At 40.4% G+C, this 27,309-nt stretch overlaps 1 protein-coding gene across 1 annotated transcript in view; it reads left to right on the forward strand.

Annotated features, from left to right (window-relative positions):
• MDN1 (midasin AAA ATPase 1) overlaps positions 1-27,309 on the forward strand; it is a 111,364-nt gene that overhangs the window by 39,346 nt on the left and 44,709 nt on the right. The window contains exons 31-53 of the mRNA XM_080938695.1: positions 96-223; positions 1,644-1,788; positions 3,974-4,103; positions 6,103-6,321; positions 6,906-7,103; positions 7,850-8,058; positions 8,638-8,760; positions 10,679-10,876; positions 12,151-12,258; positions 12,584-12,772; positions 14,572-14,661; positions 14,746-15,009; positions 15,145-15,406; positions 17,057-17,216; positions 17,889-18,005; positions 19,449-19,657; positions 20,498-20,646; positions 20,977-21,188; positions 21,575-21,795; positions 23,061-23,174; positions 23,654-23,786; positions 24,612-24,727; positions 26,073-26,206. Coding sequence (XP_080794821.1) covers positions 96-223; positions 1,644-1,788; positions 3,974-4,103; positions 6,103-6,321; positions 6,906-7,103; positions 7,850-8,058; positions 8,638-8,760; positions 10,679-10,876; positions 12,151-12,258; positions 12,584-12,772; positions 14,572-14,661; positions 14,746-15,009; positions 15,145-15,406; positions 17,057-17,216; positions 17,889-18,005; positions 19,449-19,657; positions 20,498-20,646; positions 20,977-21,188; positions 21,575-21,795; positions 23,061-23,174; positions 23,654-23,786; positions 24,612-24,727; positions 26,073-26,206 — 3,828 coding nt within the window. The remainder of the gene's footprint in view (positions 1-95; positions 224-1,643; positions 1,789-3,973; positions 4,104-6,102; positions 6,322-6,905; positions 7,104-7,849; positions 8,059-8,637; positions 8,761-10,678; positions 10,877-12,150; positions 12,259-12,583; positions 12,773-14,571; positions 14,662-14,745; positions 15,010-15,144; positions 15,407-17,056; positions 17,217-17,888; positions 18,006-19,448; positions 19,658-20,497; positions 20,647-20,976; positions 21,189-21,574; positions 21,796-23,060; positions 23,175-23,653; positions 23,787-24,611; positions 24,728-26,072; positions 26,207-27,309) is intronic.

The raw sequence follows: 27,309 nt of genomic DNA on the forward strand, positions 1-27,309 counted from the left end.
TTTCTTAGACCCTTGCTTCTTGAGAATATGTGTTCCATCTCAGACATGTAGCTCTGTGTGCATTTAATTCCTCCTGCTTCTTTTCCAAATCATAGGAAGAACTGGACACAAGACTCTTTGAGTGGCATGATGGACCACTGGTTCTGGCCATGAAGGAGGACAGCTTTTTCCTCTTAGATGAGATCTCGTTGGCTGATGACTCTGTCCTAGAAAGATTGAACAGGTGACATAAATGAGGCTTGTCTTTACTGATAAATTTGTTGGCCTGATTATGGCCTCACATGTTTACTGATACTCCATGTCTAGTGCATTGCTAAGTGCACAGGAAATAAGGAAATGTCAAAAGAATTGCTGTGCTTTTGGCTTTAGGGCTCAGGTGGTGGTTTTGTTTACTGTTACTTACTTTAGTTTCTCAGTAATCAGAAACAATTGATCCTGGACGATAGAGCTGAAAGCACATGGACTTTGAGTTAATGAACAAATGAGTTAAAATGATTTTTTTAAAGCAAATTATATACTTACACTTTTTAATATTTTAAGTGAAGCTAGAATTAGAATTCGAAATTTGACAACTAAGGCACTTCCACAACCTCAGACCAGTATTCATGCCGATAGAGTGATATTCATTTTTCTCTTATTGAGGGATTGTGTATTTTTTTTTTAAGATTTATTTATTATATATAAACACTGTAGCTGTCTTCAGACACACCAGAAGAGGGCATCAGATCTCATTACAGATGGTTGTGAACCACCATGTGGTTGCTGAGATTTGAACTCAGGACCTCTGGAAGAGCTGTCAGTGCTCTTAACCTCTGAGTCATCTCTCCAGCCCCAGATTGTGTATTTAAAATGTGCCTTGTTTATAACTATAGTTTAATCTTTAGTGGGCTTCCTGAGATTTTTCAGTCACTAAAGTTCTGCTTACAATAACATCATATAGTAGGATCTTTCCTGTAAAGTTTACTCTGGAATGTACTCACTACTCCAAGCAACCACTACTTAATCTTTTCTTGTTCTCTTACTGTTAATGAGTGAGTGTCATATTTGACTATGTTCTTGTTTGGGGACATGGGCACATATGGAAGCCTGAGCTCAGCATTCGCTTATCTTCCCCAGTGGCTCTTCACTTTATTCTTCTAGACAGTCTTTCTTTGAGCTTGGAGCTCATCAGTTTGACTGTTCTTTGCCAGCAAATCCCACAAATCCAAACTCAGTTCCCCATCTTTGTGCAGTAAGTCCTGTATCCACTAAGCTATCTGCCTCCCCTGTGAAGTAAAAACTGGAAGTCTGGATGTTACTGCCACCAGTCCTCTTGCCTCAGTTCCCTGAGCGCTGGGATTCCCAGTGTACGCCGCCACGCCCATGCAGCACTGGGATGGCACAAACGTGTCATCTGTGTGCAGCACTGGGACGGCACTTTGTTCACTAGTTCACTGTTGGCTGGTATTTGGCTGTGTCTACTTTGGGGGTATTATAGATGGTGTAACAGTGAACCCCTCATTTGAGACACCCACTGCCATGATACTGAATTACTAGGGTAATGTTAAAAAAAAAGGAGAAATTGATTTGTAAGAATGTTGACATCCAGAAAATACAGTACATATATGCCTTTTCTAATTTTTCTTCCCCGTATTTTCTTTTAGTGTTCTTGAAGTGGAAAGATCTCTGGTATTGGCTGAGAAGGGCAGCCCAGAAAATAAGGACAATGAAGTGGAGCTCCTGACTGCTGGGAAACATTTCCGGATCTTGGCAACCATGAACCCTGGGGGCGACTTTGGTAAAAAAGAGGTAAAATTGCTTCCTAGGAAAGAACTTTTGGTTTAGTTTGGGTTTTGGGTTTTTTGTTTATTTGTTCTTCTCAGTTATGTATAGACATCCATAAATGCAGTATGTTGTAATACATTTGAATTGTACTGTGGTTAACAATTCAGTGACAGATTATAAACCCATAAAGTATATCTGTAATAACAATCATTATTATTGAAAAAACATGGACATTTCTATATTTGACATTTTGTTTATCCAAGATGTTGTGAATTTCTGACTTGTTCCTGTGAGTTGCTCCCATTCTGTCTGACACTAGCTATTCTGACTCACCTGGCTTTGAGACTCTCAATCTCCATGTGTATTTGTGTTTGAGACAAAGACAACGTCTCTGTCTAACCAAGCCTCCTATGAATGCAAGTGTGTGCTAACATGCCCAGATGAAACTGTACTTTCTTAAATGCAAGAGTAGTCTTATTAGTGATTCAAGGTATCAGGTAGATGTCACAAATTTTAGCCATGGTGGTGTGTGCCTGAAATCCCAGCATTGGGAAGACAGAGGCAGATCTGCAACAATCTAGAAGCTAACATGGCTACATAGTTTTGTAGCTAGAACATGCTTATTCTCTTATGAGTTATGTAAATCCCCATCATTGTGAGTAAAGGTTGGGCTTATAATCAGGCAAGAACTAATAATCCTGTGGTTTGAAAAAGCTCAGGAAGCCGTTCAACGAAAAGGGTAGGGTTGTGTGTCTGGTCGGTTATGATAGGGAGGGATTGCTGTTTACTGGAGCAGTTACAACTCTACTAACTTGTTGAATGCTTAAAACATGAACGTGGTATTTTATCGGTAGCATAAGAGAAAAAAGTCTCACTGTACTTTAGAGATCTCTTTTCAAGATTTACATTCACTCATACACATAATACAGACACATACATACCATAGATAAACACTTAAAACGAAAGCAATGATGTTTAATAGCTGAACACACTTAGAATGCTCTCACAAGAACAGTGTGCTCGATTAAGAGCCCTAAGACCCACTTGGCTAGCACTGCCTGTGCTAGACCAGCATCACTACATACTGTACATACATACTAGACCAGCATCACTACATACTGTACATACATGTTCTATTGTGCATGTGGAGCTCAGCTTCTTACACTGTCGCTTGTCCCCACATAAAGAATTGTGTCAATGAATGTGGGGATCATAAAAAAAAGTTGACAATATTAAAAGGTTTCTGAATATATAAAGACCAAAAATTAATTCAAAATCAATACATTATATTCCTGGCTACTCTTTCCATCTTGCCTCATGCCACTTGGCTGGAGTCTTTGTTCTGAACTCATGACACACACGCTTTGTCCTCTGAGTACCACTCACTTTTTCACAGTACACTGCCTGAAACACCTCAGCTCACATTTAAGACCATTATGTGCTATGAACTGCCTTGTCATGTTACTGCATGTTGTGGTAATCTTGCAGAAACAACTGGCTTAATTATGGGAAATAAGGCATAAGGCATTATATTTTATAACAACTCCGTTCACATACATGAATACATACAAAACAACAGCACAAACATGTTTATGTTAACTTTCGTGCCAGGTTAGCTTGTACTTAATGCAGAATAAAAGGAGGTAAGCTCCTAATAGGGCAAGTACTAAAGGATTTGGTCATCCTAAAAGGCTGTTCCTGGGGAAAGAGATTGTTCCTGCTCCCTGAGTAGTATGCCAGGTAGACAACAGTAACTACGAAGTTGATGACAAATGATGCCCCTATAGCACTGTAAACGTACGTCATCAGTGGGTCTGATGACAGAGGACAATAGAATGTAGATAGTACAGAAGCTTAGGACTCCTGGAGCTAAACAAGTTTTTGTCATGTGTGAGGTGAAACGTACATGTGGACTTTGAGCCCTGTAAATGACATGTTCCTGTTATTCAAGACAGCCCTTCTCTAGGGGAAGATAGTTGTTCCTGTAACTGGATAGAAAGTAAAGGGAAGAATCTCTGCTTAAGTCCTATAGTCCTGTCTGTTGTTGCCACCACTTTGTCCCTGAGGTCCTGACATTCTGCACAACCTCAGTAAACTGTATCTGCTAGCAGAGAGAGTAAAATAAAGCAAGACACCTAGTGTTTGCTGAAGTCACTGTGAACGTTCCTTTCAGGTTTTAATTGACATTAGCCATTGTGAATCCTTACAGCTGTCTCCTGCCTTGCGAAACCGATTTACAGAAATATGGTGCCCTCAAAGCACAAAGCGTGAGGACTTAATTCAAATAATAAATCATAATCTTCGGCCCGGATTGTCTCTAGCCAGAGTGGGTCATAAAGGTGAGTCTGAGTGGTGATGTTTGGAAGGGCTGTTGTTTTGGGAGTAGTAAGTCTTCTATGGAAAGATATATATGTATAGTTACTGTGTAACAAAAATGAAATAGGTGGAAATAGCAAAATAGATCTGTGGAAAATACAGCATTTGCCTCTTGCCTTCTGAAGGTACTCTTTACATTTTTTTTCTCCATTTTTATTAGTTGTTTCTATGTGTGTACATTTTTTACATGTATGTAGAGACAGACTGAAGTCAGGAACTGTCTTTTGTTCTGCCTTACTCATTGATGCAGGGCCTTTTAGTCAACTCTTTAACACACCAATATGGTTATTGCTAGCCGGCTTGCTGTGGAAACTCTACTTTATCTTTTGAGACTAGGGTTATAGGCAAGACAGCAATTCCATGGGTGCCAGGGATCTAAACATCAGTCCTTAGCTTTGGGTGGCAAGCACTTAAACCTCTGAGCTAATTCCTAACCCTTTTAATTTACAACCTTTACAGGTGTGTATTTTTCATAAATGAAATTTTTACTCTGTTCTGCTTTCAAATTTCTGTCTTCCTTATGAAAACTTTCAAACATAAGGAAATCAGAATATTTTTAAAACCTTTCTTTAAAGGTTTATCTATTTATTTAATATATATAAATACACTGAAGCTGTCTTCAGACACACCAGAAGAGAGCATCAGGTTCCATTACAGTTGTTGTGAGCCACCATGTGGTTGCTGGGGATTGAACTCAGGACCTCTGGAAGAGCAGTCAGTGCTCTTTTGATGCTGACCCATCTCTCAGACAGCCCTGGCTATCCTAGAACAACTCACTCTGTAGGTCAAGCTAGGTTCAAACTCAGTGAAGCTGCCAATTCTTAAAACATCAAGTGTGACAGTGTTTTAAAACTTTGATTGGTTTAATATAGGTATTAATTGTGGACACCAAGTAGACTAAATTGGGACCCTAGATTTGGTTCTAAATTTAGACAAACATACAGCATTTTACAGACTTATTTTTTTCTTTTAATAGAGAAATGAAAGATAATGTGCTTCTTTAGGATTAGGATCTATGTTGTTTGGCTTTTAAAACATATCCCGAAAGACGGTTCTGGAAACTGGACAGGGTATGAGAATCCACACTCCACATGACCCTGCTGTTTCAGGGAAACTGGCACTTATAGTCACCCAACCGAGCATGCTTTTTAAAGACTAGAGCCATGGAGCATGGAGAGAGTAAGACAGGCATACACAATTCCATCTGGCAATGGATTGGAGATACAGTCTAAGTCCTTGGTTAAGTAGCCCAGGCTAGCTTCACACCCATGATCCTTCTGCCACCATGTGGTTGCTGGGAATTGAATTCAGGATCTTTAGTAGAGCAGTCAGTGCTCTCAACCTCTGAGTCATTTCTTCAGCCTTAGACTCCCTTTTTAAAAATGACTCCAACTTGTGTTAAGGGGAAAAAAGAGGAGGAAAACAAACCAACTAGCACATCTACCAAACATGGGAGCTAGCAACAGTACAGAGGAGCAGAACAGTTGTTTCCTTTCTTGGCAGGAATGCTTATTGACAATAAAAATCGGTGCAGAAGCCGTTTGTTTCCCTGATGTCACTGTGGTAGAACTATGCTTACCTCTTTGGAGGTCAGGGTGGCTGTGGTCTAGATTGTCCTGCTCTCAGCACATGGTGCAGATGGCTTGGCCCTTAGAACTGTTCCTCTGCCACAGTCCCCTCAGAGCTAGAGCTCAGTGCGTGTGCCATTCCAGCTGCCATGTAAATGCTTTTTTTCCTGTTTCCAGGGAAGCTTCTTAGTCTTGGACTTTATTTTTTGTTGTAGTTGAATGGATTAGTATTCCTCCTGACTTCCTTGGTAATGTTATAAAAACTACTGACTTTGGAAACAAAGCTTTTGTGCACATATACATTTTTTTATATAAGCTGAGAAGCAAAGAGACCTTACCTCTTCACTGTTCTGGGATGTTTAATAGAAAACAGTTTATTTTGCTTTATTTTAAGGAGCTGACATAGCTGAGGTGATGATGGATTTCATTACCTGGCTGACCCAGCAGGAGTTTGGGCGGAAGTGTGTGGTCAGTATCAGAGATATTCTGTCCTGGGTTAACTTCATGAACACAATGGCGGAGGAAGTTGCTGTGAGAAGGCTAGAGACCGTCTCTCCTGTGACGTCTTTTGTCCATGCTGCGTGCCTGGTGTACATAGATGGAATAGGTTCTGGTATGCTTTCTCTTGGGGACAGTAGGCTTGACAGAGGAATGTTGGGAAAGGAAGCAAAACCAGAACGAGGTCATTGTTTTCAGAATCATCTTAAGTGTATACTTCCAACACTCCTTATGTTTTTGAGAAAGTTGGCACTTTTTAAAGGTAGACTAGGTCCTAAATAAAGTAAAGGAGTCTGCTAGTGAGATAGAGCACCAGATTAATACTGTGGGTTTGATCCCTGAAAAAACTATCCCACAAGTTGTCCTCTGGCCTCCATGCATGGGTAGGGCACATGTGTACACACACCCTCCTGCCCTGCAGTTAACACACATGGATTAAGTAAAGGGGATGAGGCTTGTGCTGGGTCAACAGCAGTTCATCCCTGAAGACGCTGCTTTATTGGTGATGGGTAGATTGGAGAGACTGATAGATGTGCATTCTTCCCATCTTCCCATCTTCCTCAGGGCCCATTAACATTGTAAGCTGTGTTTAGCCTGTAGTTCTGCTGAGGCCCTTTTCCTCAGCAAAGGTTTGAGCTCTTGCTAAGCACAGTGGGTATGATGAGGCTGACTCCCTCATGACCCAGTTCTCCTTTGTAGGGGTAACTTCCTCTGGATTTGGTACCGCCCTCTTGGCCCGAGAAGAATGTCTGAAATTCCTAATACAGAAGCTCTCCAAGGTAGTCCGACTGACAGAACGTCAGAAAGAGGAACTGAAGATTTATGATAGAGTCAAACACAAAGAATTCATTAGCGTAGATGACCTTTGGGGAGTTCATCCATTCTTTATACCAAGAGGTAAGAATAGTCTTTCTGTTACGACTTAGTTTTGTGTGTGGCTCTCAGGATTACTTCTCTATAAACCCACTAAGGCTAGAAAGCCCCGATGTTTAATAATGCATCTTAACTATGGACCCTGTTCTATTTTTTATTTTTACAAAGGGTTTGTGAACCTTAGGAGCTGGTCTGCCTTCCTCTTGGTGGCAGCTGCACTGTAGCCTGGCAGTTGGAGCAGCTCTGAGAACATCTGCTGATTGAGTTGGGTACAGGAATTAGTGGTTATATGGGGAATGAGGTGTCAGAGATGATAGATTCACTTCTCCCACTCACTAAATTGCCTCTGCCAAATACTTTTGTTCATTACTTTATGGTGCTAGGATTGAACCCAGGACCTCTGGCATGATAGCACATTTTCTACGGCACCCACAGTTCTTACCACTATTGCTCCTATGTCAGGGTAATCTATTGTCTAGTGCCTTCTCTGAGCAATAGTAACAGCACAGGAAACATGTAGAAGCGCAGTGACAGTCGAGGAAATATCTGCTCATAAACATTGATCCTACTAAGGTTGTATCTACAGATAGGCCTATATTGATGTTGGTTTGTACTAAGCACAATTGAGAAAACTATGGGCTTTAAAATTCCTGAAAGGGTTTTATAGATCCAAAAGCAGCAGAGTTCTGAAAGGTGATAAATACGTTCGTTCCAGTAGTACTTCACTGATGGTGACTTACAATATCTGACTTTGCTCTTCTTTACTTAAGGACCTGTCCTGAATGGGCACAATATTGCTGACTATGCCCTCAGTGCAGGCACCACAGCTATGAATGCCCAGAGGCTCTTAAGAGCTGCTAAACTGAACAAACCCATTCTCCTGGAGGGTTCACCTGGTGTTGGCAAAACAAGTTTGGTGGCTGCGTTAGCAAAGGCTTCAGGAAATACCCTGGTTCGAATCAACTTGTCAGAGCAGACGGTAAGCTTAGGTGTCTTAAAATGCACATGAGATGAAGAAAGGGAAGATTATCTTCTGTATTCCTACTAGGTAACACTTGGCAATATGGGTCTTTCTTTCGTGTAGATGTTTTAATTCTAATTTTCTTTTGACAAAAGAAATTTTGTGTGCAATATTTTTAATATTTTTCTTTCCCATAAACCTTAGAAGTAAAGTAACTTTTTTTAAAAGTCTCATTAAACATGGGACAGAAATGAAAAATTGATGTAGATCTGGGAGCAAGGCCTAGGCATTGTTCTGCTTTGATAATGTTTGTGCTGGAGCTCACCAATTAATCTCCAAAAAGAACTAGTGATCTGAGCATCTGTTGATTGTTATTGGGTGCGTTGTTATCAGAACTGGGAGGGGGCATGTTTGTGCTCCTGCTAAAGAGTGTCAGGAATGGTGGAGACAACTGGATTCAGTTTGTATCACCCCAGGCTGACGAGGTCTACCCAGGCGTTGTAATTCAGATTGTGTGTCAGGGTCCAGTAGATTTGTTTGTCTCCGGTGTTTGGTTGGTTGGTGAATTTGTTGGTAATGGTGTGGCCTTTGTTACAGGACATAACTGATCTGTTTGGAGCGGATCTACCTGTAGAGGGTGGCAAAGGTGGACAGTTTGCCTGGTGTGATGGCCCCTTGCTGGCAGCCTTGAAAGCAGGCCATTGGATTGTGTTGGACGAGGTGAGCATCAGTGCTAACATGGATCTCAGAACGGTGAGAAGGCGGCTGTAACATCAGGCCGTAGTGGAGGAGCTCATGGCACAGACACACGGGACTAACGAAAAGATCCTTTAATCTCATTGCCAGTCAGAAATTTCACTTGGCAAAGTGTGCGTACAGAAAGTGTGTGTCCCTAGTCCACTGGCATTCCTTCACCAGAATCTGTTTTGGATTGAATTTTCACCAGAGAAAAACTATACGTTGGCCAGAGAGATAACTCGGGGTTAAGAGCACTGGCTGCTCCTCTAGAGGTCTTGAGTTCAGTTCCCAGCAAGCACATGGTAGGTGGGTCACAGCCATCTATAATACGATCTGACTAATTCAGAAAGTGCCTGGAAGGATCTCAACAATCAAAGTGCTGAACAGAAGAAATGATGTGGGTTGCAGCTTTACTGACACAGACACCCTCCACTGGTGCTGGATGACCAGGGTTCTATGAGAATTGACCAACTGAGTTGCTGCCTGTCGCTCAGAGCAGATACCACGGATTGATAGATTAACCCCTGCTTCTAGTGGGGCCCAAGGCAGAGTATCTGTCACACAGCCAAAGAGAAAGCTTACCTTTACGCTAAAGAGCCACAATGGCTGAGCTTGCATCCAGTGATTGCAGGACCTTCTGAGCTTGAATACCCACTTACAGCAACTTTCTATTTGGGAGATTTAAAAACAAAACAAGAAAACCAGGATATTTCTATGCTTATAGAAATATGAGGTGCTGGTAGAATTAACTGAGATGATTGCATTTTATTGACTTGTAGTTTCCCAGTTGATTTTTTTCAGTGTATCTAAAGAGCATTAATCTCTTGGATCCACGAGGTCCACCTCAGCATCTGAAGGCCTGTTTAGTTAGCTCTTTCCATTCTTTGTGTTCTCCATCACAGAACTGTTGAAGAAGGAACTGTAATAGTTGCACATGTTACTAGAGAGATCAGTGTAGTTCTCTTCATTATCTCCCGTAGTTAACTGTGCAAGATTTTTAAAACTTTTTAGAATTTAGTCTGTAGTTTTCTTTATTTAAAAATGTATACAAGGGGTTGGATAGATGGCTTGTTGGTTATGAACACTTCTTGCTCTTTGAGAGTTCTGCTGATGAGTTTCCAGTCTTCATATCAGTGGTTCACAACCATCTACAACTTCATTTCCAAGGGATCTGAGAGCTTCTGACTTCAGCAGTCACCAGGCATACCTGTGGCCACATACATGCATGCATACTAGGAAAAAGCCAATTCACATAAAATAGATAAATCTAAAAAAAGCAAGCCATATACAGGCCCTAATTGGTGAATATTTATAAAATTTTTTTAAACGACTTTATTTTGCAAAACAAAGATAAATGTAAAGATTTTAAACATTTTTTGCTTAAAATTATACATTTTTGTCAGTACTGTTTTTTCAGACATTAAAATAAATTTTACATAAAACCATGTGAATATGTTTTTTAGTCAGTACTTGATTTTTTTCAAGGGCTTGACAGTATGCATTGAAAACGTACTAGTTGCAATAAGCGTAAAGTACATGCAAAACAAAACGCAACATGGAAATAGTCAGTCTTCTTGTTTTGTGAATATATGTATATTTTTTTGTTTTCTTTATTTCTTGGACTTCATATAGTCTGTGAGTTGTTTCTGGGGGAGTGCAAGCCTCTGGGGTATAAAATTTAATTGATGAATATTTATAAAATTTTATTTATGTATAATTTTAATTTATAAAATAAAGTTTATACGGACTCTAAATCTTTTACCATATACAAGAAATAAAATTTGAGTTTTTCTAACTTCAAGAAAACCTATTTACTTTATTACCAATAATTATTTTCTTTTTTGTTCTAGTTGTACAGTGAAATAATGAAATGAATATTTGCACTTTCTCTCCCAAATAGCTTAATCTGGCTTCTCAGTCCGTCCTGGAAGGACTCAATGCTTGTTTTGATCATCGAGGAGAAATCTATGTACCAGAACTCGGCATGAGCTTTCAAGTTCAGCATGAGAAGACCAGGATTTTTGGTTGTCAAAATCCCTTTAGACAAGGAGGTGGGAGGAAGGGCTTGCCTAAGTCTTTCCTTAACAGATTCACTCAGGTAAGGTTCCTGCTGCTCTAGAAACTAAGGCCATTGTGAGTATGCCCACTGTGTATATATTAGATGACCTTCTGAATGGTCTCCTGAAAAAGAAGACCTCCTTTCCTGTCTTTACTCTGTTTCTGCCATGACCTGGAGATCTTGGTGCTTTATCACTGAGAAGACACATTACTGCCCTCTTAAGGACTTTATTAGTATACTTTGGCAGAGAGGCTGGTCATTAATGAATTTGTGACAAAATTTCATTATAAATTTTGTAATGAAAATAGTGTATTTCAGTTTTTAGAATGTGAGACTAGAAAATTGGCATAGTGACACACACCTGTAATCTCCACACTCAGGAAGAAGCAAAGGCAGATTGACCAAACATGACCGGTCTACCTAATGAGATCCAAGACCCCCAAAGCTATAGAGTGAGACCCTGTCTCAAAAAAGCAAAAATAAACTAAATAGCACCTGCTACCAATAAAAAGTCCATTATCCCTCCATCACTAACAAAATAAAAAATATGTTAAGCCTTTATTCATTTTTGCAAAGGGATGTGTAGTATATACACCTGCTTATTTTAGTTTTCATTTTGGCTAACTTAGAACTCTGAAGTGCCTATAGATGTTAGCTCTAATATTCCTCTTCATTGCAGATTAATAATTTTCTGAGTGTCATTTATTGTGCTGGTGAAGTGGCTCACCAGTGAAGAGCTGGTTGCTCATGGAAGGGGACTCTGGTTTGCTTTCCAGCACAGTTGTTCATGCTCTAGGGGACTCTGGTTTGCTTTCCAGCACAGTTGTTCATGCTCTGTAACTCCCATTCCAAGGGATCTGACACCCTCCTGACATTATAGGTATCAGGTACACATGTGATATACAGACATGCATGTAGGCAAAATACTAACACATAAAATAGCAACTTTCAAGAAGAGTGTTTATTATTAAGATTGTTAAATACTGGAAAGTTTGATGGATTTGGTAGTGGTAGTGTTTTTTCTGTCCATCTGAGTCTGAAGGTACCTAAGAGTCCTTGTAGGAAATTGCTGAAAACAATGGAGTTTAAAAGTCAAAGTTGCACATGCCTCTTTAACTAGATATAGCTTGAAAGGCAAGCCTGTTAATCTGTACTTTGAAAATTCTATAATTCTTCATTGTAAGGAATTTCTAAAGCAATTATTGGTGTTTACTAATTATTAAGTAGAAATAGCACATGGTGCAGTAGGGTAGTCAGTTTCTGTTGTTTTCTAGAGAAAAGCATTGATATTGTATAATGTTTGGGTTTTATAGGTCTTTGTGGATCCCCTTACAGTAGTTGACATGGAGTTCATTGCCAGTACCTTGTTCCCGGCCATTGACAAAAATATTGTTAAGAAAATGGTAGCTTTCAATAACCATGTAAGTACCAATTTCTGTTTTCCTGGCTTTTTTTGAACCAGCATTTTCTCAGTACAAGACTCTTCCAAATTACCAGTCTAACAAAATAAAATTACAGAACTATATATGCTTGTACAGGGATGTTTGCTACCCTCTGGTAACTGTATCCTGAGTATATAACAGTAATGCTCACAGGGTCTTCTTGGCATTTGGAGGTTTAAGTTAGGAGGAGCCATTTGAATCAAACCTATTAGTTTCCATTATAAATCCCATATGTAATCTATTGTTAGTACATAGTGCATTTACTGATAGGATGTGCTTTTCAGTAAGAATGCTTTATTTCTAGGTTGATCATGAAGTGACTGTTGAGAAGAAATGGGGACAAAAAGGGGGCCCCTGGGAATTCAACCTCCGAGACCTGTTCCGCTGGTGTCAGTTGATGCTGGTTGACCAGTCTCCTGGCTGCTATGATCCTGGTCAGCATGTATTTCTAGTGTATGGTGAGAGAATGAGAACCAGGAAGGACAAAGAGAAAGTGAGTCCTATACTTCTGCATTATCTTTCTTCGTAAATATAGTGAGAATCATCTCACAGAAACCAACACTTGACAATTCAGAGTTGCTAGAATGGATGAAGTATCCTCCTATCCTAGCAGAGTTTTAATCCAGACAATGTCTTTTGTGTCTGTAATCCCTCATAGGCACAAACATTAGGCCAGAATTGTCAGAACATCCTTGGCTTTAATGTATTTCATCTAGAAAGTATAGGTAGATAGACAAGATAATTTGTATCTAAATAAGGTAAGGCTGCATATTTGTAAAAGGAATACGGCACTAGAGTTTGTAGCTTACAGAGTTATGTCCTTTGTGATTCTGTTTTCTAAGGGATTTTTTCTGGGTTGCCCAAGGCTGATCAAAAATGTCTGGATTCGTGTGATCTTCCCACTTCAGCCTCCTCTGTCTGCCAGGATTACAGGCATTTGAGTTTGTGGTAAAGACTTACTCGTTAAATATTAAAACAGATGTGGGTAGGAAGCACTTTCATGACCTTTTGAAAGAGGAGCCATGTGTCACTCACAGAGTCTCGTAGGTAGCATTGGCCGTTGATTGAGTGAGCCCAGTGTTGGTGCTTTATGCTTTGCCGGCTGTCATATCCCACCAATTAATTGTGGTTGAAAAGATGGTTTAATGGCTTAGGCTAAAGGTGCTTTTTTATGTTTTCTCTATCAGAACATTAGGGAAGGAAGTAAACTTTGGTGTGAGCTCTCTGCCAGCAGTACCTTGTTCATGCCTCTAAAGATCTTACTTACACATTCTACAGTGATTGACTTTTCCTTCACTTTTATTTTCTGACTTTTGTATACAGTATAAGAATATTGATGCTTTTCATCTCCACATAGTTTTGGGAGTGATTCTAACGTTCCCTCTTTCTGTGTGCTACTTAGTATTTAATACCCTACCCATCTCCCACCAACTCCTTAGGTTTTAAAAGCAGTCAGCTGATGAGTAGTTGATGGAGAAAGTTTCTAAAAGCAGGGTTTGGGAGAGTCTTTATTATTGATTAGTTGACTAATTTATATATAAAGTAGTCATTCTGTGGCTCTAAAGGGTGAAAATAGTCCCTGCCTGTTTCTAATGCAGTTCTATGGCTGCTGCGTTTTTTCTCATGATCCTCAGGTGAGCCTGGGGATTTTATGATGTGAAAACAAATATTTTATCTTGAAATTTGCCACAGTGCCCATGGCTTCATTTTAATTTATTGTATGATTTTACTGTCGTTGCATGTAATTTGAGGTCATGTAACTACTACATAATTTTAATTTTATGTGTATGGATGCTTTGCCTACATGTATGTCTACATTATGTGCATGCCTGGCGCCCACCAAGGCTTGAAACTAAAGGTACAGACAGTTGTGAGCTGCCCTGAGGATACTGTAACTCAAACTGTGGTCTTCTTGAAGAGCAGCCAGTGTTCTTAGCCACTTAGTCATCTATCCAGCCGCCTTCCTCTGTTCTTGAGCTCAGGTTACTTTTGTTGTTAATACAGTTTATGCTTTATGTCTTGATGTACCTGAGGCTGAAATAGCACTGAGTATGTAGACCAGACTTGTTAACTTGTATTCTTCCTGCATTACCCTTCCAGTACTGTGATTATAGGTATATACCACAATGCCCAGCCTTATTCTATATCTCAGAGAAAACTCAAAGGAATAGGAAACATTTGCTAGTATTGCCTTACGCGTAGTGACTTGTTGCTCTGCTTATTCTCTGGGACCATCCATTTCAGCATCGTGTAAGAATTTATAATGATTATCAATGCATTATCTTCCTTCAGGTTATTGCTGTGTTTAAGGATGTGTTTGCTTCCAGTTCTGTGCCATACTTAGGAACTAGACTGTTTCATATCACTCCCTATGATATTCAGGTAAACAGACTGGAATAATCATTTTCCCTGTGACGATTTTCCATGGCTTCTTGTTGCTACATATGACTTCTATGTTTTCTTCAGATTGGCTACTCAGTCCTTTCTCGCAGCAACTATATTCCTCACCCATCCCGCCGGCCCCTGTCACTCCTACACCGATCATTGCAGTCCCTGGAACCCATCATGAAGTGTGTGCAGATGAGTTGGATGGTCATCCTTGTGGGGCCAGCCTCTGTGGGCAAGACCAGCCTGGTCCAGCTTCTGGCACACCTTACTGGCCACACCTTAAAGATCATGGCTATGAATAGTGCAATGGATACTACTGAGCTTCTAGGTGGATTTGAGCAGGTACTGTGGTAGACATTTACATTGGCAGGTGTAAACTCATGGTCTGGCTATGGGGGCTTTTGTATTGGTGGTGACTACTTGCAGCAGTATCCTCTACCCTGGCTAATGACTTTTGATGTGCTCTGGAAATTTCAGGTTGATATTATCCGGCCTTGGAGGCTACTACTTGAGAAGGTAGAGCGTACTGTCAGGGTCCTGCTAAGGGATAGTCTTCTTATCAGTGCTGATGACACAGAAGTAGTGTTGCGAGCCTGGAGCCATTTCCTTCTGACATATAGACCTAAATGTCTTGGTGAAGATGGTAAAGGTGTCACCATAGAGATTGTAAACAAACTGGAAGCAGTATTGCTGCTTCTGCAGCGACTCAATAATAAAATCAACTCATACTCCAAAGCAGGTATGTGTATGTGATGCATGTGACCTATACTCAGCATTCCATATTGTTGTCTGTTTATAGGAATATATTAGTGGATATCATGTCATATTTCTAATATATGTAGTGATTACTCCTCAAAACGTGAATGTTTACTTCTAAAGTCAAATGCTGGAAAGCAGGATTTCAGATTGATGTTACTGAAAGAACAGATAATAAAATGACCCAAGCTCTGTCCCTCACTGCATGTTTATGCCAGCTACAGATCAACCTGTCAGCTGTCAGTGTTACACATTGGTTTTAAGTTGTGAAGTACTGCATTATATTATATTATTGATGTATTTGGGCTTTTCCTGGTAGGCCGTAAGTTCCCTGTGGATTATTTTAATCTTAAGACAGTCTTTAAGCTTTTCAGGGCTGGAGAGGAGGAGCATTTTCTCTTGTGACATGGCCCCCAAGCATCTCATATGTGGAAGTTCTCTTTGGGCTGGTGGGACTGAAGAGTGCCAGGCTTACTCTAACCCAGTAATTGCTGCTTCATCTCTGGGCAGATGATTTTATGGATGTGCAGAGTTAGACAAAGGCACATGAGCCTCATTCAGGGCTTTGAGTCCTCTGAGAAGCCCCTCTTTTTAAGTATCCCTCTGCTCTTTCTGTTGTCCTTCCTGCCTTACTTTGGTGAGACGCTGGCTCTTTGGTTTCCCACCCCTCTTCTGTACTTCCGCCAGAAGCAATTGCAGGACTCCATCTTGGTTTTTACCTCCCTACTCTTATTCTCTCTTGTTTTCTCCCCAGTTTTCAGGTTAAAAATGGGAACTTAAGCATGTTCTCATGTGTAAATGAATTATTTATTCTAGTTGGTGCATATAAAAAACACCCAGTCTTGGTATTTTATTTATAGGCTGTAAGCATAGATTGGGCAGGTTGTGAGCTAGTCAAACTCACATCCCAGACACATGTCCCTTGTTACTTGTTTGAGTCTCACTTGGATTATTCTCCATCAGCCTGCCCTTGGAGCCCATTTCTTCTGGCTATGTACTCATGGTTCATCTCCGCTCATGGAGGTATCCCCTCTCTGTCTCCTTTTTCCTTCTCCCCTGGTCACCCTGAGACCCCTCACTCAACCCTCAAGACCCACCCCCCCCCTCTCTACCACCTAATTACAGTCTTTAGCCTTTCACTAACCAATGAACTTTAGGTTGGAGAGCCGGGTTTACATAGCATCATGAGGTGCTCGTTGAGGACAGCACCAGACCAACCCCCAATACTAATGGCTTAAAGCAAGAATCTAATAATTTCTAACAAAAGACCATTTGAAAAATTCTAGACAAGGGCTATTGGTATTAGACCATAAAGTATTTGTTTTATACATCTATAGATAGATAGAATTTAGTGGCATTAATTTTGCTATGCCAGTTTATAGCCCTTTACTATAAAACTATATAATGGGTGAGAAACTGTGTTTCTTGAGACATTTGAATACAGTAAAATTCATCAGAATTAACTCCAAGTATGTAGCTATTATAGTTATTGAAAGTGATTGTGCTAAACATAGTTTTATTAGCCATGTTTAAGCAAGTGTTGGAATTTGTTGGGTTTATCCCAGCTAGGAAGCTAAAGTGCCTCGGTCTATCATTGAGTACTGGATGCTTATTCTTGACTGTAACATTACAGACTTTGCCAAACTCGTCGAAGATTTCCGTGCTTTTGGGGTAAAGCTTCTGCAGTCAGCCAGTGGCCGGAGTCATGGCAGCTTTGAGTGGGTTGACAGCATGTTAGTTCAGGCCCTAAAGTCAGGTGATTGGCTTCTGATGGACAATGTCAATTTCTGCAAGTAAGAACTGTTATGTACGTGTGGGTGTGACTGAAACTTGCCTTGTGTTTGTTAATTGTTAAGGACTCACACTGAGGCTGTATTTTTAAGCTATTAGCTTTCTCCAATTAGCATTGCATTTCCAGCCATTCTTAGACTATCATGTAGTGAACAGTCTCAGTAGGTCATTAGATGACTGAAGTAAAGGCTAACAAAATTGGATTGCTTCTTAACATCATCGATCTCTTGTTATGGCCATTTTAAATTCAAGAGCTGATACAGGCAAATATTAGTAAATACATATGACAAATGACCACAATCTATATTTCTTTCTGTCATGCTATAAGGAAATGGACAATAAGAAGCTGTTTTTAAGTAGTGGCTTCTGCTCTTGCAACTTTTTTCTGGATGTTTTTCATTTGAGATCCAGTTAACCCTCAAGTATATTGGTAATTTGTGTGTGGAGGGGGGAGCTGTGCGTTGCTTTTCCATGTTTCATGGACTGTGTACTTTTATAATGCTGTCTTAGAGAATGGAGAAGAGAGAAGGGAGTTGACTCTTGGAAGAAATCAGTCTCTGAAAGAGTGATCTCTGGAAGGGAGATGTGGGTCCAAAAGCAAGTGTAGACTTGTGCAAGAATAGTACGGTGAAGGCGACATGTCAGCCTGAATACCATTTGCACTCTCTTTGCAGTCCCTCAGTGCTGGATCGTCTGAATGCGTTGCTCGAACCTGGAGGTGTCCTCACAATTAACGAGAGAGGAATGGTAGATGGATCCACTTGCACAGTGACACCAAATCCCAATTTCAGGTACTTCTCTTACATTAATAAAGAATTTGGTGGCTTCAGAAACAAAGGCAGACCTCCAACAGAACCTTCTTGTAAACTGTGTACCATGTTCTGAGAATGCCACTTAATCATTCAATTAAAGGTCCAACTGTTTGTCAGGTACTTACTAGGCTTTGAGGTCAGCAGAATACAAAAAGAAGTGGGGTCCTTCTCTAAGGTTATCTAACAATAAGGTGTAGAAGGTAGGAAGTCAGTCACAGTCCTTAGCTGATAGCCTAGGGAGAAAGAAATGTGGCTTACTTTGAGGGGGGTGGTAATATGGTTGGGACTTGTGAGTTGAGGAAAAGGAACAAGGATGGTTTCTCTGGTTTGGGCTGGAGTCGTTGGGCAGATGAGAAGCTATTTATTGAGAAGGGGAATGCTAGCAAAAGAGAAAGCTTGGTATGGGACAGCCAGCTCAAACCCTTTATTTCTAACATTATAAGTAGAGATGTCAGTTACGTGATGATGTGGAGGGATATTGGTGAAGAAAAATTGACTGTTACAGAAAAAAATGTGCTGGCTAGATTTATGTCAGCTTGCTATAAACTAGAGTTGTTTTAGAAGAGGCAGCCTCAACTGAAAAAAATATTCCCACCTGATTGTCCTATGGGCAAGCTTGTAGTATATTTGGACGGACGGATGGATGAATGGATGGATGGACGGACGGACGGCATGGGAGGGCTCAACTCACTGGGCCTTGCCACTCCTGGTCTGGTGGTCTGACACACTGTCAATAAGCAGGCTGAACCAAGTCAGTAAGCTGCAGTCCCTGTACCTATGCACTAACTCCTGCCTCTTGCTGGCTGTGGTCAGTCCTCCCTGATGTCTTAGGTGATGGGCTGTGATGTGGGACTGTAAACTGACATGACTCCTCGTGCTGCTTTATCACAGAAGTAGAAAACCTCACTGAGACTAGAGGTCACTGTTCTCCTTTCTGCTCTATGTGTGTAGATCAGAATAATCAATATTGGCCTGAGTTGGGGGAGTATCTGAAAACAAGACTTTGTAAATTCTCAGCATGGTTCTTAAGAAAGCCAGTATATGAGGGTCGAGAAATGGCTCAGTAGTTGCAGCTCCTGCGGAAGTCTGGAGTTTGGTTATCAACACCCATGTTGGGTACCTCATAACTATCTAAACTCTAACACACAGGTGCATAAACAGACTCAAACACACGCATGTAGATAAAAACTAATCTTTAAAGGCAAAAGTAGGTTTAGAGAAACTGCCTGGTATTGACATGTATTAAAACGAAGGTATGAGTTTCACACAGTAAGATGGAGTTAGCTTCTTCTGTGGATTCCCTGTAGGTGAGGGATGTATAACTTTCCCATAACAATTGGAGCTAGAGGCCATTGGTTACACTGGGATTTGATTTTTTTTTTTTTCTTCTTTCCTCAATTTCCTTTATTTCCTTTTAATTAGGCTTTTTCTCTCCATGGATCCTGTTCATGGAGAAATTTCCCGAGCAATGAGGAACCGTGGACTTGAAATCTACATTTCAGGAGAAGAGGATGGTAGCATCCTAGATAACCTGGATTTAAAAGTCCTCCTGCACAGCCTTGGATTGGTGGGGGACAGTGTATGTGATATCCTCTTGGCTCTGCACACAGGGGTCCAGAGCCTTGTTAGAGGTGAGATTCTTGATTTCTGGGCCTCTGTTGTCTTGGAATACTCTGTTTTGGTGTACATTGAAATAAAAGAGATTGGGAACACGTTTAAGTGTAAAGTTCAGATACCTCAAGAGTGGAATTCTCATCTGGGAGAAGTGTAGCCATCAGTGTGTTAAGCTATTAGGGAACTACAAGATGATTCAACTAGTTACAGGCACTTGCTCTTCCAAAAAGTGGCATTTGATTCCCCTGTCAATGGGCTCACCGTTTCAGCTCTGGGGAATCTGACACCCTCTTCTTGCTACTTGGACACTGACATTTGAAGCACAGATTCATAGATATACGAATCATTAAGGTGATGGATATGTGCTCCTGCAGCAGGGATGAGGAGTCATAATTGAAACACTGTTTAGTACTGAATAGCTGCCATGTGCTAGGTACGGTTCTGCTTATCTGTAACACCTGTGAAAGTGTTCTCAAATACACTGCAGGAGGACAGGACAGGGGTACCAATGTTCTTAGGCATTGTTGTTCCCTTAAGAGACTCTAGATGTAAAACATGGTTACGGTTCTGTGTGCAGAAGGTTTATGTGAAGGCACATTTATCAGCACATATTTGGGTTACTTGGGGTTGTGTTGTTTAAATATTTTTACTTACATTAGTGTTCTTCCTCCGTTCATTTCTGTATTAGGATGTCAGATCCCCTGTAATCAACATGTGGGTGCTGGGAATTGAACCCAGGTCCTTTTAAAAGTGCTCTTAAGTGCAGAGCTATCTCTCCAGCCCCATATTCTTAAGTTTTTTTTATCAAAAGTTTTAGGAAACTATTGATCATATATGACAATGTTTTATCTTTATAGGTTCTCCAGTATCATCTGTTTCCACTCTCAGTCACACAGCCATACTCATTGTTCAGTACCTACAGCGAGGGCTGAGTTTAGACAGAGCTTTTTTTGAAGCATGCCGGGAAGTGTATGTCTGCTCTCAACATTCAGCAGCAAACCAGAAGGTACTGTGAGTGTTTGATGCCACTGTCTAAGTTGTGACACTGAGGTAGAGGAAATTGCATTTGTGGATAGCAACTTTTAGGAGATCTAACTGCTATTTTATTCCTGTTAAAGATGTGGCATCTAGGTACTTTCCTGGAATTCATTTAAAAGTAAATACTCTTTTCCTGACACATTGGCAAAACAATTTCAATGTTGTCTGTTTCAGAGTGTGTCTGGGAAGTGTTTACAAGTAGCTATGTGAGCCCTAGATTCCCTCAATGCTTTGTTTGTTGGTAAATTTGATAACAGTATTTTGTCCGTGCCCTGACTCTGTGCTTCATGTTTTACAGCTTGTGCAGGCTATGCTGGAAAGTCATACTTCATCTCTGCAAGCTAGGGAGACCTGGGGACACTCTATTCTTGCCACAGGGCTGTGGCCTGATTCTGTGCCTTCAGCTCTTTTTGCAACAGAAGACTCTGGACTCTCTGTTGTCCGGAGTGACGGTCAGATCCTGGCATACTGCCTCAACAGGATGAGCCTGAAAACTCTGAGCTGGACAAGGTCAGCAGAATCTTCAGTGTGTTCTCTTGGGTAGATTTTGGGTTTGTCGAGAATGGCGAGCTCGGTGTAGCCCACCCAGCATTTGTGGCCACTTCCTGTGCAGACATAGATCCCTCTGGACGGATGAGCCAGGTGTTATGGTTATGGCTGTTACCTGCTCACATAAAGCATTCAGTCAGATACTGGGGCTAGAACACCGGCCTTTGTCATACTGAGCATGTTTCTATCAGCTACATCCCATTTCTACGTACATGCTTCATTTCTTTATGTGGTATTTGTAAATCAATTATCATTAGGTTTTGGAGGTTTATTTGTTTGTTTTGGTTTGGTTTTTTGAGATGTTATGTAAAAGATTGTTCTAATTCTGACTTTTCTGTGAGTTCCAGAAGTCAGCCTCTTACTTTACAAGACTTAGAAAACATTATGCAGACTTGCAGCCCTGAGAACCTGACATTCAATGCAGTGGAAGTGGATACTTGCTGGATCGATGAACCAGAAGTTTTGGCCATGGCTGTTAAATTGCTCATAGAAAGAGCAACCAATCAGGATTGGATGCTCAGAGTTAAGTGGCTTTCTCATTTAGCCAAGAACATACCAGAGGGGCTCGGTAAGTAGCAAAGCTTGTACCGGGGAGAGGAGGTGCATGTGTCCCTTGTTCGAGAGGCTTGGCAGACATGGCAGTCTGTGACTGCACTGTTGAAATTATAGCTGAGAAATGGCCAAAGTGTGTGACACTGCACGGTCTGTATAGGGTTAGGTTAGGGAGATGTCTGCCCCGGATGTAGCAAGAGAAGTGCCTCCGCTTTTCAGGACTGTCCTCGCAACTTCAGAAGGAACAGGCATGGCATATATCTTGTTACTTTTTAATTTTACTATTTGTTGTTGTTTTTTGTACAAACATTTTTTATGATAGTAGTGATGTTTTTGATCATTCATTTACCCTTAAGGATCTTAAGAGTCTAATCTGTTTTTTCTTTGTTTGAGACAGGGTCTCACCATGTAGCTCTGACTGGCGGCCTAGAACTCAAAAAGTTCTACCAGCCTCTGCCGCCCAAGTGCTGAGATTAAAAGCTTGTACCACCGTGCTCAGTCCCAGTCCTGTACTTAATTTGTTACTTATTCAAAGGAGGAAAGCAAAAGTAGTAGTGAAAATGCCTACATTGTAAATTATAAGGTCGAATTTGTTGGTAATGGGTAATTCACATGTTTTGTAAACAGAAGTGGGAGCTGCAGAATTACTTTTAATGCCAGCAGCAAAGAGACAGGAGGAGGCCTGGGGCTTGTTGTACGGTGTAACCTAATTGGTAAATTCCAGACAAATAAGAGACCCATCTCAAAGGAGTTAGAAGGCTCTGAGCATGTAAGAATGTCCCACATCTTTTCCTGTACACATACCCATTTAAAAATGTCAACCCAGGCAGTGGTTGTACACACATTAATCCAAGCACTTGGGCGGCAGAGCCAGGCATATCCCTGTGAGATTGAGGCCACTGTGGTCTACAGAGAGAGTTCCAGTATAGTCAGGGCTACACAAGAAAACCCTGCCTCAAAAAAAAAAAAAAAAAAAAAAAAAAAAAAGAACAAGGAAGTCAGCCTTAGTAACTGAATATATATGAACTCTTGTGCTTCCTGAGAACTTATAGATAAGCCACTGCATACATGTATTTGTAGAGGGGATTTGTGGTGCTATTCTTTACACCACAGTTTTATATGATTGCCACTAACTGGAGAGGGTAACATAGATGAATGGAACGTAAAGTCTTGGGAGCTGAGTAATTTGTAAACTTAAGTGCTTTCTTTGCCCTGGCAAAGTGCTGAAAGTTCACTTGGACTGCATAGCTTTGGACCTTAACAGTGCCTCTCCTTCTACAGAGTCAGTACGGATTCATCTGGAAGCCAGTGCCGCTGCTCTTAGGAAATTTTACTCAGCTTCCCTCTCAGCTGGAGTCAGTAATGTCTTGAAAATATTACAGACAAATGTAACAGGTATTTACCTGCTCTTGGTTTCTTCTCTGAAAACGCCAGGAGAGTTCACAGCTCCCACTGTCATACCGCTTTCCAAAGATATAATGTGGGCGCGTGCAAACTAGTCTTCAAGCTGTCAGAGCGGAGTGTAAATACCGCACTCAGCTTTGTTAGGATGACTCAGAAAAGGAGAAAAGTTAAGATTTATATTTCTCTTTGTCTCTTCTAATTTGAAGATTCTTTTGTTTGCTAATAATTATAAGAGTTTTCAGCATAAACTATTTCACTTGAAGGGAAGGTATACAGGATCCTTTACTTTAAATAATACAAAGCCTTAATGATAAGTTAGCCTTTGGTGTTTCTCTTTTTGATAATTGTTTAATTCGTTTGAAAGTTGGGATCACATGTTCACACTGACAGGAAATAGTGAAAACACTCAACTAAGGATTGCTAAGCCAGGCATGCTAATTATATAATTCTTCTCTTTTTCTTTAAACTAGATGATTTTGTGATCCCCTTGGACCCTCGGTGGAATATGCAAGCTTTGGACATCATTAGAAATTCACTAGACTTTGATCCACAATCAGACCAGGCTCAACAGCTCTTTGATCTCTTAGAATCAGTTGCAAACAAGTAGGTGGCTCTAGACATGTTCTCGAAAGGCCTTGCCCGTATGTGTCAAGTACATGTTACGTGGGCTTTAACTTAATGAAACAAACCTTCCATGTTGGGTATCGTCATCTTGGTTCAGCATTTGTGGTGGGCATTTGTTTCTGCCGCTGGGGCCCAGGGCCCTCTATCTTACATCCTCGGATACAGGAGACAGGCGTGACTCCTGCAGCTTAAGTAAACAACTTGTAAATAGTCTGATACAGTCTCCCTCGTTTCTTTTGGGGGGGGCAGGGAACATTTTAGTTCTTTTTTGTTTTTAGGCTATAATTGGTCATTAGTGTTTAGATAAATGTGTAATTAAGATACACTGTGTATTGCCCGAAGGTGTGCTAGTGATGAACATGATTTTGATGAATCATCATCAGATGAGCCCATGAGTATGAGTATGTCCTAGTACTCTAGGGAGCACCCTGCTTTGTGTTCATTAATGCAGTGACAGCCGCTGTGCCGAGCTCAGGTTACTGTCCGGTTATGCAGATCAAGTGGGACCCAGTCGTGTTCCCAGTGCCAGTGTTTACCAACCATGTGCACTCTTGGCACTCTTCCTCTCCATTCTAGAATGTGCAGAGACAGAAAATGGCGGGCCAGATGCAGGGATTGTCCTGGGTTCCAAGCATTTTCTTTACTATGGTTATGGCTCCGGGAAAGAATATTTACCCAGTGTGCTCACTGCCTGAGTTCAGTTGCAGAATTACAAATGCCCAATCCGCCCCCAAGAAACAACTTTGTTAATTCAAAAGAGGTTCTGTTAACCATTAAGAAACTATGCTTTGGATCTCATTGTAGGACAATTATTTATCTTGACCGGGAAAAGAGGATTTTCACTGAAGCAAATGTTGTATCTGTTGGTAGTAAGAAGTTAAGAAGCAATATTTTGAGGATGTCTTTTGAATTTCACAAAGGTAAAAAACATTTTCCTTTTTGTAGTCTGGTTATGCTATTGCAAGAGTTAGAAGACACACTCACTAGCTGCTGCTTTTAAATTCCCTTTGATTTGTTGACCTGATATAAAATATACTCAGTATTGATTTACTAGTGTTGATTTACTGAATACTAACTATGCCAGGTGCTCAACTAAATACCGTTTCTGCATCCTCAAAATAACCCTCAAAAGCTAAACAGGTTCTCACATATTAGAAACGTAGAAGATCAAGATCAAATATTTAGCAAGCTGCAAAACTAGCAGTTCAAAAGCAGGTTGCTTGGCTTGGAGAATTATCTGTTCAGAAGCATGTTGGCTGTATGGGGCTCTGTAATTCTCTATTTCTTAAATATTGTAAACCAAAGACATATGCCATTTAGGGGAAAAAAATCAAAACCATATGACAGAATAAATGTTTTAAAAGCTAATTTTTGTCAGTGTAACACAAACTAGAGTTATTTGAAAGGAAACCTAAATTAAGAAAATACCTCACCTGAAGAGCCCAAGGCACACCTATGGGGCATTTTCTAGATGGAGTGTGAAAAAGCATTGTAAGCAGATAAACATTACTCTCAGTCCTGGTGCTTTATCTCAGCAGCAGATAGAGCACTCTTAAGATTCCATCCAAATACATATGCTCTGGTTCAATGATTCTGTTTGGTTAATTTTTTATTGGATATTTTATTATTTACATTTCAACTGTTATCCCCTTTTTCGGTTTTGCCTCTGCAACCCCGTATTCTATCCCTCCTCCCCCTGCTTCTATGACGGTGCTCCCCTACTCATCCAATTCTACCTCACCACCCTAGCATTCCCCTATACTGGGACATTTAACTTTTTTTAAAGTAATGTATATGTGCATACATTTATTTATACGTGAGTGTGTTTTGCATGCATGCATGCATGTGTATCATATGCATTCCTAATCCTCTTGGAGGTCAGAAGACAGCATCAGATTCCTTGGAAATGGAGTTGCAGCCAGGTGTCTGCCATGTGGCTGCTAGGTCCTTTGAAAAGAACAGCAGGTACTCTTAACTGCTGAACTATCTCTCCAGCCAGCCCCAGTTTTTTGTGTTTATATACAGGTATAAAATGTGTAACTTTGCTTTATAGCTTGCATGTTCCACTAGGACATTATCTACATCTATAGGCATTACACTTATCTACAAAATCTGTAATCCATACAAAATATACTTTTAATTTTGAGCTTTCTAATAAACCTCTATACTAGAGATGACATTAAAATCTAGATTATAATTTATTTTGAAAATGTTTAAAGACTAACACTAATGGAGTGTAATTGTTTTATTTGCGTCACCTCTAAGATCCGGAGAGCTATCATAGCCCACCCCATGAAATTGTGGCCCATCTTGCTGCCTTTTTTGAATTGATTGATGGCCTAATCCTGCTCTGGGTACAGTCTCCCCAAGGGATGGTTTCTGATGCCCATATCAATAAGGTGAGGCGATGCTTTGATCTTCAGTGTTTTTAGAGTGCATTTCGACATGCATATGCTTGTAAAACTAATACAGCAAGCCAGATAGTAAGATCCTTATTGTAAGCCCTAAAAGTTTCCTTGTTTCCTTTGGTGTTTCTTACCTTAGCTGTAGTCATGTAGCCATTGAATAAAAATGTACATTATAGATTTCTGGTCTGATTATTTAATTTAGAGATGTGTCTTAGTTACTGTTCTACTAGTGTGACAGACAGGATGATCAGTGCAACTTTTAAGAGGTAGCATTTAATTGGGGGCTTGCTTACATTAGAGGATTGTTTCGTGACCATCATAATGGAAAAAATGGCAGCCGGCAGCCAGGCATGGTGGCATTGCGGCGGTAGTTGAGCATTTGCATGTCAGCCGTTAAGTGGGAGGCAGAAAGAGAATGAGGCTGAGCCTGGCTTGGGTTTTTGAAAACTCAAAGCCCACCCCCCACCCCCAGTGTTACCCTTCCTCCAACAAGGGTACACCTACTTCTTCCCAAATAGTCCCCCAACTAGAGGCCAAACTTCAAATATATGTGTCTGTGGGACCATTCTCATTGGAACCAACACAACTTACATCCATGTAGTTTCTTATGTTAGTACTTAGTTCATTTTTATGACTGAGAATTACTCTTCTAGCAATGTTCTACAATATATCCCTTGGTCTTTTAGTGTGCTTTTGGGTTTAACAATTATTCTAATTTTTCCAAAGTTTATAAATATCATTTTTACATATGGGTAAAATAACGTTTTGATTCCAGTTTATTCTTGTAAATCTAGTAAAACTTTTTAGCCATAAAACCCTTTCCCATAAAGGTTATCAAAAAAAAAAAAAAAAAACAAAAAAAAAAAAAATCACACAGAAAGGTTTTGTTTGTATGGTTGTGTTCTGTCAGTATTAAGGACCTTGTAGGAACTGACATACAGAATATCGAATACAGTCTATTGAATGAATGATATATTTTAATAAAAGCCATTTTTTCCAGATTAAAATTGGTAAGAAGAGCAAATGTAACTAGTAACTGCTATGGCTAATACGTTCAGAGACAAAGGCTGGGTTTCACATGGGCTCCATCAGTC

Source organism: Micromys minutus, assembly GCF_963924665.1.
Source record: "Micromys minutus genome assembly, chromosome: 26".
In the NCBI taxonomy this organism is placed as follows: domain Eukaryota; kingdom Metazoa; phylum Chordata; class Mammalia; order Rodentia; family Muridae; genus Micromys; species Micromys minutus.